This window comes from Delphinapterus leucas, chromosome 21 (genome assembly GCF_059928025.1).
Source record: "Delphinapterus leucas isolate spDelLeu-1000000601 "Yukka" chromosome 21, BTC_Dleu_Yukka2, whole genome shotgun sequence".
NCBI classification, from domain to species: Eukaryota; Metazoa; Chordata; class Mammalia; order Artiodactyla; family Monodontidae; genus Delphinapterus; species Delphinapterus leucas.
Genome location: NC_143149.1, coordinates 9,441,319 through 9,458,583, shown reverse-complemented (window position 1 = coordinate 9,458,583; position 17,265 = coordinate 9,441,319). Strand labels below are relative to the sequence as shown.

Sequence of the window (17,265 nt, the reverse complement as noted above, 5' to 3'; positions counted from 1 at the left end):
GTTTTTCTAAATTATGCCAAGCAAAGTTTTTATATCTTGTTTTTTCCTTCCCATAGAGTTTTAAAGACCATGCAGAAACCCATTCATACAAAAGCCTCAGAGTCAACATTTTATTTTCAAATGGTATTTCCCAAAGTGCATACTAAATGCTATGTTAAACCATATGAAAATGCTAACATTCAACCATTTTTTATCTGCAAAAATGACAATTCTGTATGGTTCAAACTAGAACACTTGGAAAACCAAGTTAAAAAAATTAAGCAAGTTTCATTTCTGTAGGAACTTTAATGGGCGTGTTCATGTTTATCACCTCCTAAGCATCAATATGTCAGTTAAGTATATTATTTGTATAATTATAAATATAGAACATAAATGTCTATGCTCTCAAATAACTATAATAAAGGATTCTCCTTTGTCTTTAACCCAAACTAGGAAGATGTCTTTTCAAAGAGAAAATCATGAGGAATATAGAAAAATAAGTGGTTTCTTGGTTCCACATGAATTTTTAAAAAGGGAAGATTTTAAAAGGCCAGGAACAAAACAACATACTCTTACCATATAATATAGCAATCACACTCTTTGGTATTTACCCAAAGAAATTAAAAACTTATGTCGACACAAAAACCTACATGCAAATGTTTATAGCAGCTTTATTCACAATTGCCAAAAGTTGGAAGCAACCAAGATGTCTTTCAGTAGGTGATGGATAAATAAACAGTGATACATCCAGACAATAGAATACTATTCAGCACTAAAAAGAAATGAGCTACCAAGCTGTGAAAAGACATGGAGGAACCTTAAATGCATGTGATTTGCTGTGAACCTAAAACTGCTCTAAAGAATAAATTCTATTAAAAAAAAAGAAAAAGAAAAAGAAACCAAGGCCAGGAGAGTATAGAATGGGTAGGAAAGGAAAACAAACATAACCTCAAAATGGTACCAACTTTTTCATTTTGCTAAACAAGGACATTACATCACACATCTTTCACCTACTCTTACCACAATTTCTAAAGATGGAAGCCATATTTATCTCGCAAAAATGATATAACCTTGGAATAAAAAACATTTTTTCCCAAGGCAGGATAGTAGAAGCAAACTTACCTTGATATTTTTGCCATAAACCAGTGAAAATTTTACCACGTAGAGATTCTATTCCATGAACACATATTCACAAACTACTGCCTCAAAGCACAGCGAACCAGAGGTAAGAAACTGTGCAGACTTTAACCTTAATTTTATTACCAACCTTTTAAAGCATCAAATTGACCTAAGTCCATTTACTCATGTAAATCCTAAATACGGCTCACCAGTGACCTGCCCAGAGATAAACTGAGCCAGAATATGTTTATGTGCAAATTCCGCTAGTTTTACGATGACGGCTGACACTGGGTGCTACCACATTATATGACACCTCTACACAGTGCAGTTTGAAGGGTTCGCAAAGACGGAACTGCCACAAAATATCTCCACCCCTTCCTTCTCAGGAAACTGTTCCTTAAAAATGGGCTAGACAGTGAAGGTGGGAACCATCGTCAAGAGGTAACAGCTTCAAAGTGCAAACGTGGTGCCCACTAAATCCTGCAGAGATTACTATCCTACATAAGCTATTTGAAACATCAGCCCTAAGGAGGGAAAAAATGCAGGGCCCTTCTATTCAGGGAAGTTGAAAGCAGAAAACTGAAGCAGCCTGGAGACATCAAGACTTCCTGGCACCAACCAGAGAGTGAGGGAGCCTGGCGCTGGTGCTGGGTGTGGCAGGGGGCACCAAAGATAAACTTGACCTCCCGGTAGAGACCCACATCTGTCCTGGGCCCAAGTTTAAATATGTACTGATTAACTCAAACCTTTAAAGTAAGTTGTTTTTCCCCCATAACTAAGGAGAGCCACTGTCCATCCCCATCTGAGAATGAACAGAATTTCCCAAGACAAACCGTTCTCTTGATAGGTGTTTTCAAAATTGTGTATTTTGCTCAACAAAAGGTACACCCCTGTCCGGGGAACCTTAAGACACAGATGCGGATCTGTCTCCCACTGTCCAGATCACGAAGAAGGGGGCCGTGCACCTACTTGAGAACTGGATGGAGAAGCCGGACTTGCTGATGAAGAAGTCGCTGTCGAACTGCAGAGTGAGCGAATTGAAGGTGCTGTGAATGTCCTCGGGCAGTGCTGAGCCGCTCCACTCCTTCAGCAGGATGGCGCTGTCCACCGGCCCGTCCCACACCTTCAGGATGTCATGGGCCAGCTCCGTGTCAAACACGATGAAGTGGAGGCTGCAAGGAGAGCACAGCTGGTACGGTGACTGAAAGGCCCCTCCCGCCCAGTGAGGACACCCCAGCACAAAACTCGGGTACACACCAGCCCGTTTCACCCACACCAAACCCCACCCCAATGCGCCTTTCCTTGTCTGACAGTTATGGATGAGCCTGGAGCCTCACAGAAGTGGATTCACTCGTGCACATCAGAAAACAGAAGCGCCTACTTGTTTCTGTGATGGATACAGTGAGACCACGGAGCTCTATGCTGAGCTGTGTGTTTAAGGATGAAACCAGGCCTTTTGAGACTGTCAGCTCTTTTTACAATTCAAAGCTTTCTCGGGCACACAAATCAAAGACGGGTCTGATACAGCTTTGTTTTAAGCTAACAGACGTCGGATTTTAATGCGTGTGGTATCAGTGTTGTTCCTGCAATGCCCCACTAGGTGGTAGCATCCATGCCAGGACAGAAACGCTGGCAGAGACGATGTTTACAGCAGGAGGATACTGTGTACCTGTATCTGAATGATCTCAGCTTATGTTGTGTTTGTTTCTGTACATTGTATTTTCGGAAAAAATACATTATTTGAAATACCAACACAAAGGCAGAAATGTGTAGTATAAACTCCCTTCTTCATAACATTTTAACATACTTCTATCACATTTACAGATATCAAAGCAACTTAAAATCTCTATGTCAGAGGAAGCTCTTTCAGTGACGGCAGCAGACCTGTAATTCTATTTATGGCAATTCAGACAGATAAAACAGTTTAATATCAACAAAAATCTGTATTTGCTGAATGCTTTCATTCATTGTTTTTCACTCACTGGTTACTGCACAAAATTGTAAGAGAGAAAAATCATAATAAATGACATACGAAAAACGGTACACAAATCCCAATTATTTACTTTGTGCATATTATAAATTCAAAGAAAATATCTATCTCACCCTGCATAAATATAAAATGTAGTATATTTTTAAATGTTTGATTTAAAATATTTTTAATATAGAGGGAAGTACATAATATAGCAGACACTTAGATACCTACCACCACCAATGTTAACATTTTGCCTTATTTGCTTCAGATCTTTTTTAAAAATAAAATTTTATAGACACAGTCCTACTCCCCTGCCTCTCCACTTATGCATTTGTCTTTCCTCTCACCCCACATTCTGAAATCGTGATGGTCTCTTCTCATTTATATTTTTATAATTTTCATATGCTCATGTAGTATACCTATCTCCAAACAATATACAGTACTATTTTGTGCGTTTAACAGTAATTACATACTAGATGTCATTTTGGCATGTATGTGCTTGTATCATTTTCAAGCTGCTTTTTATATTCAGCATAAGGTGAAATTCCTCTAAACTGAAAGATGTAGATTTTGTTAAGTCGCTTTAGAAGCATGAGGAAATGCTTCATTTGTCTGGTCCTCTAACAAAAGATAGTTAGTTTCTGCATTTTATCATGACAAATGGTGCTCAGCCTAGGGTCCCTCTAGGCTCAAGAAGAGAAACGGCCAAGTTGTTCTAGCATGTGACTGTAACTTCTTACAGTCTCACAATAAAGTACAAATGGCTCTGTGTTGTCACATCTTCACCAATATCTGATAACATCAGACTTAAATAGTTGTAAAAAGAGAAAATTTGATGATTGTGGAACGGTATCATGTTTAAGTTACATCTCCCTGAATATTCATGAGGTTGAACATCCTTTTGTGAGTCTAAAGCAACCCCCTTTCAACATAGTTCAGCCATTCAGCAAACACTTATTGAGCACCGACTGTGTACGAGGCACTCCACTCTTCTAGGAATTTTGGATACATCAGTGAACTAAATGAAGAAGCCTGCCTTCATGGAGCTTACATGGTTGGTAATGGGGGAGATGAGCGAAAAACAGCAACCATAAAAAATAAGTAAAGAAGACTGCATTTCAGTAAGTGGTAAATGCCACTGAGGAAAGAAAAAAGCAGAGCAGAATAAGAAGCACTGGTCATGCCAGGACCAGAGGATGGGGGGAGATTTAGGTATTATACGGGGTTGTTGGTTAACCCATGTTGGTGAGGAGAGGTTTGCGCAGACCGAAGGAGATGGAGGGGTTGTTATACTTGGTGTGAGGGGAGAGTGAAGCCCAGCAAAAGCCCGACACAGAGGGCATGGTTTCAGCATTTGGGACCATCCAGGCACCAATTTAACCAGAGCAGAGAGAGGGCCTGATAAGGAAACTGAGGCCAGAGAAATAACGGGTGTAGTGGATGGGGAGGGGGAAGCGGGGGGCTGGTGGGCAACACACAGGGTTTTATAGATTGTTCTGAAGATTCTGGCTTTCACCCTGGGTGACAGACCAATGTGGTGTTTTTGGTAAAGAAGTTATCCCACCTGTGATTTAAAAATAATTGTTCTGCACTTGTGTTGGCAACAGGCTATACAGGGCAAGGCAGAATCAAGAATCAGATGGCTGTTGCTCAGAGGAGCTGGACAGGGGAGGTACTGAGAGGTTGTCAGATTCTGGGCACGGTTTGAAGGTGGGGAAAACAGGACTGGGTGAGCCATGTATGATTAAGAGAGGATGCAAGGTCACTCGAAGGTTTTTGCCTGAGAAATGAGAAAGGTGGAGAGGTCACGGGCTGAGGTGAGAAAGGGTGCAGGTGGAAAGGTTTGTGGGGTGGGAAGACCAGGGATTATGATGTGGGCCTGTAAATTCAAGATGCCTACCGCATATTGAGTAGAGACTTGAGCAGACAGCTGTTCATGCGAACCTGGAGCTTCAGAGAGAACTCTGAAAGGAAATAATAAACCTGTGTCTTTGGAAATAAATGGTCTTAAGTCATGGGACTACATGAGATCATCAAAGGTCTTAGATGGAGAATAGGACCATGGACTCTGAATTATCTGATCACATATGATTGCCCACTTTTGTAATGCATTCTTCATCTCTTTTATTACTGTTTATATATTATACTCTTGCGGATGGATTTTGTTACATACCCTTTATCGTTTTAAGAAAAAAATCCTGCTACTGACTACGCTAGGAAGGTTTTCGTTTTATCTCTTTATGTTGTTGATCATGAACATGTATTCAATTCTATTAAACTACTTTTTCTCTACCTATTTAGATGATCATACAGGTCATTTTTCTTAATATATAAAATGGGAGTAATTACAGAGTTCAGCTCTTTATTTTTATTTTCTGTTCTTTACTTGTTCTTGTGATATGAAGGTTATTTTAGCCTCATTAAATGAATCAGATCATTTCCATATTTTTCTTTTGGATGGAAGGTTTTTCCTATATATTGGTATAATATAATCTATTATTTTCTTAAATTTTCTAAAAGTAATCCTTATTGTAGGGGTATATTTCAATTCCATTTCTAATGTCAATTATTTGGGCCTCCTGTATTCTATCATAATATGTCAGTTATTTTTCTACCAATGATACCTTTTCAAGAATCAGTTTGTGGGTTTGGTAATTCTCTATATTATTTCTTCCATTAATTTCTTTTACTATATTTGTTGTTTTTCAACTATACTTCTTTGAATTTACTCTGATAGCATTTTTCAAATTCCATTAGCTGGAGCTTAACTTGATTTTCAAGTGATCCTCTTTTTCCAATATGTGCATTTAAGGCTATAAATTTCACAGTAAGCTGTTAATCATGTGTCTTTTCTTTTCAAAATTGAGCATGTGTTTTCCTTCTTGCTACAGATTTCTATTTCTATTCCATTTTGGTCATGGTGTGGAGTATAAAAGTGATTCTCTGCTTTATTGTTTTCACTGATTAGTTTGTTCCTAGTTTGTGATCATGTTTGCACATGTTCCATATTTACTTGAACAGAATGTGCACTTTCTAGTTGAAAGCTGTATGTCTTTTTAAAATAAGCTTAGTAATTGCATGGTTCAAATCCTCTGTAAACTTACTAATTTGTTACCTGTTTGATTTATGAGTTATAAAGAGTTAAAGGAGGCATGCTGTGCAATTTCCAATGTCTCCATATAATTTATTTATTTTGTTTGTATTAAGCTATATTCTTAGCTGGATAAAAGTTCCTCTTAACTATCACATATGTCTGGTGAATATATATCCCTAAACCAATAGTAGTATTTTGTGTGTTAACAGTAATCGCATAATAGGAACACTTACAAGGGAATGACAGGTTGTTTGAATATAGATTCCAGGTTGACAGTTATTTTCCTTTAGTACTTCAAATACCTCTTTCTTTTGGTCTGTATTGTTAAGAAGTCTTCTATCAGGCTAGCTAATATATATCTTCCTTTTTTTAGCTGTTTCTCGGATCTTTTCTCCACCTTTGGTGTCCTTAGGCTTTCTAGAATGTGTCTAGGCATGCACTGACCTTTACTAATGCTACTCGAGACACATTAGGCTTTTATTAAACGCAAAATTCACATCATCCAGCAATTCTACTAGAGATTTAAGGGATGTAGAGAATTACTGCTTTCTGTAACCATCACTGCAGAATTATTTTACTTTTATACTGTGTGTATGGAGTAGTTGATAAAAATATAAACTAGTGAAGAAAGAAAGAAAAAGAATCTAAGTGATAACTATGCATATAAATCTATGGCAATATATTTTAAACTATGCATAAAATGGTTTTCTAGAAAATAGAAATTACTAAAATTGACTCAAGGAAACCAATATAGACAAACATACAGAAATATACATCTTATATTTATCAAAATATTTTGAAATTGGTGATAAACTGAAAACAGGACAAATGTCCAGCAACAAAAGAATTAAAAGTTCAGTAAATACTGATATGTAGAAAGTCCATAAAAGTACTGCTAAGTGAAAAAAATGTAGAAAACACTATGTTTTTTACTTGTCTTGCATAAATAATTTCATTTATTAATTCCAATAATTTCCTATAGTTGTTTTTGAATTTTATATCTTTAGGTGGTAGAATTTAATATTTTTTCCATTATGGAGTTTTTAAAATATAATTCACATATATTTATTGAAATAAATAAATAATTAAAAGTTTAGTCTCTGAGATTGGGACCAGGACAATGAAATTCATTTCAAATCATTATTCTGGTGACTGTAGCCAGTGCAACAAGGCAAGACAAAGCCAAAAAATTTGACAAAAAAGGAAATCAATCTTTTATTAATGTAGATAACATGATTGTTCACAAAGAAAAAAATTTTAAACCTAAGAACTCAGAATTAGTAAGTGAATTTATTTATACAAGATAAATATAAAAATATAATTTATTTTCACAAAACAGTCACAACTAGAAAGTGAAATAAAAATACTATTTACATTATCATCAAAAAGTGTGCTATAGCTAGGGATAATTCTAGCAAAAGATGTACAAGAGCTCCTCACAGAAAACTATCATTATTGAGACAAATTATATAAGATCTACATAAATGAGACAATATACTATATCAGAGATCAGAAAATTCAGAATCGGAAATGATGTCATGTTTCCCTAAGCTGATCTATTGATATAATGTGATTCCAGCTAAAACCCTAGCAACTTCCTTGTAGAAAGTAACAAGTGTTTCTAAAACTCATATGGAAATGCAAAGGGTCAAGAATAGCCATGGCAATCTACATGAAAAAGAACAAAGCTGGAGGAATACAGTACCAGATATCAGTACTTATTAAGTAATTCAGTGATTAAGATAGAAAGGTATTGCACTAGATGGACAAATAGATCAATGTAATGAAGTTCAGAAACAGGCCTATAATTATATAATCATATAATTATAATTATCTGGTTTATAACTGCACTTCAGTTAATGGAGAAAGACTGACTTTCCAACAAATGGTCAGTTGAACTGCACTATGGACAAAAGATTCCTTTCATCGTCCTAATACCTTACACAAAAGTTAATTCCAGATGAAATGAAAACATAAATGTGGAAGATAAAATAGATCTCCTACAAAAAAAAACTTAAGATAATATTTTTTATAACTTTGGAGAGGCAGGATTTCTTAAACTGGACACAAAAACACTAAGAAACCCCCCCCAAAATATTTGATATAACTTAAAGAATAAGAAATACACTAACCATAAAAGAAAAATGAGCCAAAATGAATTTGACTCGCTGAAATTGAAAACCTGTCTTTACCAAAAGACATCATTATGAAACCAAAAGACCACTGAGTATAAGAATATAGCTGGTGAATATATAATCAACAAAAGATTGCATTCAGATGTATAAAAACTATATACTAATCAAAAGGAAAAGATAGGCATTCCAGTGCAAAAAGAAATGAGCAAAAATCTTCAACTGACATTTATAAAAGAGGATAGTCAAGAGACCAATAAACATATAAAAAAGTGATGGCCTTGATCAGTCACCAAGGACAAGCAAATTAAAACAACTACACACTAGAATGGCTAAAAGGAAAGACAGTCAATGCTTAGTGCAGGGGAAGGTGAGGTACCTGGGAGTGACCTACACTGTGATGCGAGTGGTGTTGGTTTAACCACTTCGGGAAATCATTTGACAGTATCTACCATAGCTGAGTGCAGGTGTACACCTGAGACAAAAACATGCACACATCCACCAAATAATACATGAAAGCATATCCAACACGACGTCATTTGCAATAACCTTAAACTGTGTAAAAACAATTCACACGTCCACCAACACTCGGAATAAATAAGTAAATCATTGTGTATTCATGCAATGGAATAATTTACCTGTATCAGTGGCAGTGAAGGTTGAGGAAATCAAGACACAAAACTAATCACACTGTATAATTCGATTTTTATAAAGTTCAAATTAGGATAGCGATTATCTATCTGAAGTTAGGATAGTGATTATCCTTAAGAATGGATCGTTTAAATGGAGCTCAAAGGGCACAATGTGGGTCTTGATCTGGTTGCTGGTAACAAGGGGTATTTTTACAAACAAGCTGTATACTTATCATTTGGATAGTCTTATGTGCCTATGTTATATGTTAATGAGAAGCTTACATAGACAAAAAAAGATTCACCCTGATGCTGTAAGTTTTGCCATTTGGGAAATACCTTGTAAATTCAACAACAACAAAAATGATATAACAAAATTTAAACAGATAAAGAAATGGCCATTTTTCATTCTAAAAAAAATAATTAAAGTCAATATGCAGACACCATACCACTAGGTAGGGAAAGTTTAAAAATTGATTTTAAAAAGTATCATCCTGAAGGAACTGTTAGTCATTTCAGACACAGTCATGAAAGAAAAAAAAAACAAAAACATACACTTTGCAATGCACAGTGTCACAAGCTTTAAGAGATGTGAACAAAGCATCAGGTGTGTTTAATTCTGCCTCAAGGTGTCTGGGAAGGGCTTTGTCAGGCAGAGAGAAATAGGAAGGATAATTCAATAAAGAGGATGAGACAAAAAGCGACTGAACAAATACATTCATTAATATGCTAAAAATGTAAAGATACAAAAGTTACAAATATAACAAAAAATGATGCAAAGATTTTTTTCCTACCAGATTGGCAAAGATTATAAACACTTTATCCAGTTTCAGTGACATTGTGGAGACCCTACCTTTTCATATGCTGTTGAAGCCATATCTACTCTTCATAAAAGCAATTTGGTAATAACCACACAAATTTAAATGTGCATACACAGCAAGTCCAGCTTTAGAAATTCATTGTAGAAAGTACCCTCGAGGTGATATATTGGGAGGATGGTAGCATGGCTGAAAAGAGTGAAAAACTGAAAACAACACAAATATCCCAATAGGGTATAGTTTAAATAAATTATGGTGCATTCAGGCAATAGAATCTTCTTCCATGACTAAACAGAATGAGGTGGAATTACAAGTAAGGATATAAACCTTTGACCATGTTTATTGACTGATGGAAATCTTCAGAATAATATTAAGGCATGATACTATTTTTCAAAAATAATTAAACAAGTAGATAAACAGATAAATCAAGCTGTATATATATGTATGTATATTATATATATATATGGGGGTGTGTGTGTGTGTGTTTGCATAAGAAATTATAAAAATATATACCAAATTTTAAACTGTAGTTATATTTTGTGTCTAGGATTATAGCAAACTACTTTTCAGGCTTTTTACCTTTCTGCAACACTTTTCTAGTATTTCAAAAATTGGGAAAATAAGTAACTTTGAACGTCATGACAATGAACTTGAATTGATTCTGCACATAATGAGCAGACAAAATATGTACTTTTTTTAAAGGGGGTAAGTGATATGATCAGCTTTATTTGATAGAAATATTTGTATTAAGACACACAAAAATGTCTCAACCATTTGACCCAGAAAGAATTTTCCTGGGAATTTATTCTAAGGTATTAATTATAAAAAGAGGCAAAGCTTTACTTGCAATACTATTTGCCATATTATTATGTATAATATTGAAAATTAGAAATAATGTAAATAACCAAGAGAGACAATAATTAATTATAGACACCCACACTGTAGAATATGCAAAGGTCCATGTAAGACATATGTGAACATGGCAACAATGATGTCTAGTATGGGGATAATGCATGCCTTTCTTTTTTATACTTTTGAAGATGTCTAGATATACATTTATTTTTCAGCCATATAAAATTAATATTTTAATTGAAAAAAATAAAACATGTTCCTTAGAGTGGGAGCAGTGGTTGAGAGGCAGCCCTGGCAGGATGGTCAGAGAAGAGGCCCAGTGAGTCATGCTGGTCTGGACTAGGGAAGTAGCAGCAGTACTGGTGGGAGAGCAGACCTGGGGCTCCACGTAGGATTACTGAGATGTGTGATCACAGGAGTGTGGGAAGGAGGGAGGAGCTCGTGACACTAGGAGGCTTGCCTGGATGTCTTGCTATGTAGTGATGACCCTACTTCAGAAGGAAGGAACTGCAGGGCAAACACTGAGTCCAGAGAAGAACACAGATTATTTTCAGATGAGATAACAAGAATGAAATTCTTGTTGAGGGGTTGACCTTTTAACTGGGCCCCCAAAGATGGGAAGAATCTGGAGGTGAGGCAACAAGGAGAAACTGGGGGGAGCACAGGTCGAGAGAGCTATGATGACAAGGTTGGGATGGGAGACTCATACACGCTTCATCTGTGCTGAAATGTAACCTGCATATGAGCCGTCGGAGGTAAACCAGTAGGGGACCAGACGCCAAGTCGAGAGGGTGTTACAGTTCTGGTTAAGGAGCTTATGTTCGCTGATTAGCAAAGAGGTGGCTCAGAGATGGAGAGGGTGGAGGACGGATTTGGAAGGCTCACTGGGAGAAGATTAAAGTAACAGCCTGGGAAGTAGGAACTGGGAATCACAGATAAGAAGAAAGACAAACAAGGGTAGAGCTGACAAGGATTTGGCTTGCATGCAACTAATTTTTTCTCAGAGCCTATTATGAAGAAATTTAATGTAGTTCACTAAAAGAATGCTGTGAGACATATATTAATACCTGTTTGTTTGTTTTTTTCAGTTGGGAAAATATTGGAGGCTGGTGAGGGAGAAACAAGGAAGAGCAGAATACTGAAAATTAAAACCTCCAGCCATTCTGAGGAAGACAGGCATTAACAGAAATAGGGAATAAAGAAGTAGAAAGAGGCCCAGGGGGGATGATAATAATCCTGAAATTGGCGTGCCTGCCTTGTGCCTGTGAGGCATTCATCCCTGCAACAGCAGCCATACCAACGTCCCCACCATCAACTGCTTCTCCTAAGCTCCATTTATGTGTGATTGGAATTTCACTTCCAGTGTTACCACTTTTCAATTCTTTCTACACTTTCATCTTCAATGGCCAGTTCCCTTTTTGATTATCCGTGTTTGTAAAACGCCAAGTGTGTTTATCACTGGGAGACAAGGAAGCAACACGAGGACACACTCTGCTGTCTGTGGCTGAGCTGAGCGCAGCAATCCCCCTCGGGAAGGCGCGAGACGCGATCAAGAACTGCCTGTGACGTGCCTCTGTTGTTTATGCAGAGATCTGGGAGCCGAAGGGCTAAAAGAGAAGTCTGTCCTTCATGCAATTCTTCACAGTAAGTCTGCAACTGAAATCTGAATCCTGTTTTGGGGCACTGGCGTTGTTTAGCTGAAGCGGAGTAACTGAAATCGCCTGCATGAGGATCTTGTGCCCTGGCGGGTGCCTGCAGGGTTCTCCCTCTCTCTCACTCTGCAGGCAGCTGGTCGGGTTCCCTAAACCCAGCAGCTGCTCCCACAGCCCCAGCTAAGGCGGGCCGGAGCCCAGCCTCAGACACTGGGCAGACTTTGAAGAGCTACTGCTCTCTTTTATTTGGATGGCTGGAATTCTCTTGACCGGTTATTTCCTCACCTTACCCACAAAGATAGACAGGATACCCCGCTGTGGCCCTGACAGGAAAGGGGCGTGTGAGGTGTTTGGGTTCCGGGCCCCACGCCTGTCTGTCTTGTCAGCAAAAGACTCCCGACTCATGTTCCCAGCACATTTACTACATGCCAACCTCACGTTTGGAGACAAATGTCCAGTGAAGTGGAATCAATTGCCCGTCCTTCTCCTGCTTAGTCTGTGTCTCACAGTGATCTTGAAGGTTGGTCAAAAATAAATTAAAACATTCCTAGATCTCCAAACCACATCTCCCCCGATCTTTCTACAGCCCATCCGGCCAGATGTGGTGAGATCAGGATCACATCCCACATTTCACTTTCTTTAAAAGTCTGCACGTGGACAGTTTTGACAATCTTGATACACTTTTGATAGGCCTCTAATGTTTTCAATACTGCATGAGCTTTTCTAATAAAATCCCCCTCAACTACACCTCCAAATGCAATTTCCTGGGAACAATTAGGAACAGAAATACTTTCAAAGTGAGTTTTCCAGACAATTACACTTGCAGAAAAGCAATTAAAGCCAGGGAACAATATACACATACGATTATGAAAAACACTGCCTTGACGCTGCCTGCTGAAGGTGTTTGTAATGCTGTTCCCGTTATCGTATAAATTACAGCTGTGCTCAGCAGTGAAACACACTGGGTCTCTTAGACACATGCTTACATATAACTCTTAACGTGGCTGAAGTTACTGCAGTGTCTTGTGATTAGACTTTTAATTAAATTTAATTCTGGTAACTGCTTTATAGTATGCATGTTAAAATTACAAACCTCTTCCAGACCCAAGTGCCCTATAACAAAAACTATTTTGGGGTCTTCTATTACCTCGAACAAAAAGTTACAGCAATATGCAATCAGAAATTGCTTTGGACCTCCAAGAAATCAAAATAGGCCCAGTAATAACTGGCCTGAAGTGTTGAAACCAGACCTTTTATAATTTCCGAGATCTTGTTCCTTATTTATTCTTTGACAGTGAAAAACACTGACATTTAAAGAAATCATAATAGAATGTATAGTAATGAATTCCATTTATATTAAGAATTTTTAATACTTAAATTAAACCCTGGGCTCATGTTTATATGACTGATGTATTCCTTATTTTCAAGCAAACGATGTAGATAAAATACTGGCTATGATACCAATGAAATAATTCAGTAAACTAAGCTAAAGAATATCCAAACTAAGACCAAGCCCTATTTTTCTTAGCATCAGTACCATTTTAAGACTAAAATTGTATATTATGCACTTTTAAGTACATAATATACAATTTTAAGTAACTTTTATGTTATTTTCCAAATTGCCATACTAAAAATAGTACATATTTTCTTAACGAAGAGAAATCACCAGAAACATTTTGGGATGAGGTTGAATACCGATGGAGTAAATTAATTACAAGTACTGATGTTTGCTTCTTAACTTCCTTATTATGAAGGACTTTATGCCTTAAATGAAAAAGATCTGTTTACAAATTGAGTAACTTGAAAGATACGTACAAGAAAAAAATTCCCCAAACAATAAAGTGGTATAGGCAATGTCTTTTTTTTTTCTAGAACATTAACGGTTAAATGACAAAGTCAGTTCATGATGCAAAAGCTGTACATTTTTTATTACTTCAACTCATTCTTTATTAATTTCTTTTCTCTGTTCTTACTAAAATGTTAATGAAGTATTACATTCACCTGCAAAGAGTGAATTCATCACTTGGTTTGCATTAGGGGAACAAGTGCTCTTTCCAATTCTTGGGAAACAAATCACAAGGAGATGTGTCAGAAATAGAAAATTTTGAAATCAGCCTAAAAGGAAATATATCCTGTTTATGTAAAGTCATTTTATGAATCACAGATGATTCCTAGGATTTTTCACAATCAAATTCGGTGTAATGGCTTTTGGATTATTCAGATCAAGTGTTCAGGAATTCAAAGTTAAGAAGTAGTATTTAATTCTATTTAGTTCACTGGATAAGTGACTATGTTGATTTTTATGAAGAATACAGACTCTTAAATTCTGTTCCTCAAATATGCCTTATTTGTGTCCCAATGGATCCATAACTACCTAATCATTTTTCTTAATGACACAAGTTAATTTTTAAATGAGTTATTATAAAATAATGTTTTTTGCAATATTTACATGCTTTAAATTCCTTCCCTTGCTCCTTGTACATAGTAAGAATATTTCTTTTGGAGGGTCTGAAAGTGGTAATAGTTTGTGCCATGTCAGTTTAACTCACTCCCAAGATGTAAATGTGATCAAACTTCAAGGAGGTCTGGTGAATTTCAGGGAGGATGGAAGTCACCTGATGAGAAACAGCAACACTGAATGGAATCAGCAGGTCACCTCACTCCTCCTTGTCCCGTTTCACTTTTTTACTAAGTTATAAAGTTGCAGTATGATAAATTTACTAAGTTTGCTGGGCAAACCTTTTGTGAATAAGGACAAAACCCACTAGTTCATAAATGTTTTCATGTATCCACTTGCCCCAGAAAGAGGTTTCTGCTTTGCACCTGTCTCTTTGAGCTTCTTCACATATTTCAGAGTTGAGTTGCCTGGATTCTTTTAGTCTTTGGTCAGTGCAATAACACAGGGAAGAGGAAAAGGAACAGAGGCACGTGGATTAAGGCTGTTGGGAGGTGGGGTACAGAGTTTTTTAAAAAATTAACTTTCCGGGGAGATTTCAAAAGAATACAATGAAAGAGGAGAGTTAATGCGAGGAGAAAAGGGATTTTATGAGGCGTGACTAAAGAATGTACATTCTCTCCTTGTTCATCAAGATCTATAATTAAAGAACAGCTTATTTTGAAATTACTTTTTGCTTTACGTACTGTGGTTTTTGACACAGCCTTTTGACTGGCACATGGAGAATTTTACTTTTTGTTGGTTTACTTGTTAATTAAAAAAATTACCATCATTTAGGACTATCGATTGAAATAGAGTAATACTTTCTGTTGAAATGTTGGCACAATTATCTGAGATTTTTCATGATTTTCTGTTATACATGTAACTTTAGATTGGAATACTTTCTTGGTCTCCTTCAAACTTACTTTGGAATATCATAAAATAATCACACACCTCTTCCACCTCTATATGCAGAACCTTTTCAATATAACTGATTCTCTTCCCATTAAGGGGTGGATTATATTTCTTCAAACTTTATCTTGCCCCTGAGACCTGCTTTGGCAGATGGCACATCAGCAAATGTGATGCAAGCAAAAGTTTGCAAAGTCTCCATCTCTTGCTTCTAGGAACCTTCTACCATCATTAGTTTCCTGAAGGAACAGAACCTGGAGAGACCGCAGCCTTTAACCATCCAGCTGAGCCCCCCAAACCTGCATGAGGCCCTCCTAAACCACCCACCCCAACCAACTAGAACTGCCTGGGCAACCCACAAAGACATGAGCACATAAATCATCGTTTGCAGCAACTAAGTTTCAGGGGCCCACTTGTTACGCAGCCAAAGCTAACTGAGGTACTTACTTTTTTTATCTTTACTATGGATGGCTTAACACAAATTTTCAAAGGAATACCAAAGTGAGCATGCAAACCAACAAAAACCTTGGCCATGTGTTTACATTTTCTTCTTTAACTCAGAAACTTAAATCTAATAGTGGGTAATAATGGATGTACCACTATCTCCACTACAAGAATAGGAGCCATGCTTCTATTCTCAAATCACTGAAACCCAATAAAACAAGTACCTGATGGTCTTTCCTGGGTCTGCCTCTACAACCCAGGTGCAGTGGAGGTTGTTGTCGTATGGAGCGGGGTAGCCAGGAGACAAGATGCGTCCTGAAGTGGCAGCGTGGATCTGACCCCCACATTCCGCTGAAAGGGATACAGAAACACAGGGAAGTTTACTCCAGGCATTAAAGGCTTCCTGTAACTACCTTTAAAAGCCCAAACCATCACGTCTGTGTTGTACACACAGGAAAACAATCACAGCCATCTGTTTGTCCCTGTCATTGCTTTCCTTTACTTGTTCCCTAGCATTATCTTGATGGAAAGGCAGTATCCTCTGTGCAAAGTCAAGAGAATAAAACAGTGAAACACTGTGTTATATTTCTAATAATAATTCTGTGCAGAGAGCCTCAATAAAATAGTACTAGGAGATATGTCTTTCCTACCTAAAAAAAGAAAAAAAAACAAACACACACACTCACACAAATATTAGGAATACATAACAACCCATACTGGAGAGAGAGCAGTGGAAATCCTTCCCCCTTCCTCTGTAAGAACTAAGTCAGAGCACATGCGTGGGCCTCCAGCTCTCATTGTGCACTTGTAAGTAACTCACCTACACAGGAGGGCAGTGGTCTGTCCCACACTCTCCGGTCACCACTCAGACAGGTCAGAGTGTTGCCACCGTGCATGGCGTAGCCTGGGTTACAGCTGTACAGAACCACCGTGTCCGTGAAGTGGCCTTCATCCCGGATCCTGTAGCCATAGTTAGGGATCCCCGGATCCTCACATTTCACTAGGTCAAAACCTATGAGAAAAGAAGGAGGGAATTAGTAGAAAAACGTAACAGTGGCATCTATATTGGCGTTAAAATATCGATGAAATAGACCAGGTTGTCAAATGTCCCTTGAAGTGTAGAAAGAAAAAGAAGACCCTGAATTTAAAAATGGGGAAATACATGTGAGTCTTGATTGGGTTTATCTGTTAACCATTGGTTGTTTCTTGGGGTTCGATCACTTTATTT

At 37.4% G+C, this 17,265-nt stretch overlaps 1 protein-coding gene across 1 annotated transcript in view; it reads right to left on the bottom strand.

The window, feature by feature from the left end:
- Positions 1 to 2,002: 2,002 nt before the first annotated feature.
- LOC149744423 (CUB and sushi domain-containing protein 1-like) overlaps positions 2,003 to 17,265 on the bottom strand; it is a 40,964-nt gene continuing 25,701 nt past the window's right edge. Inside the window, exons 5-7 of the mRNA XM_089903831.1 lie at positions 16,858 to 17,049; positions 16,262 to 16,388; positions 2,003 to 2,270 (exon numbers count right to left, since the gene is read on the bottom strand). Of these exons, the coding sequence (XP_089759957.1) occupies positions 2,003 to 2,270; positions 16,262 to 16,388; positions 16,858 to 17,049 (587 nt within the window). The remainder of the gene's footprint in view (positions 2,271 to 16,261; positions 16,389 to 16,857; positions 17,050 to 17,265) is intronic.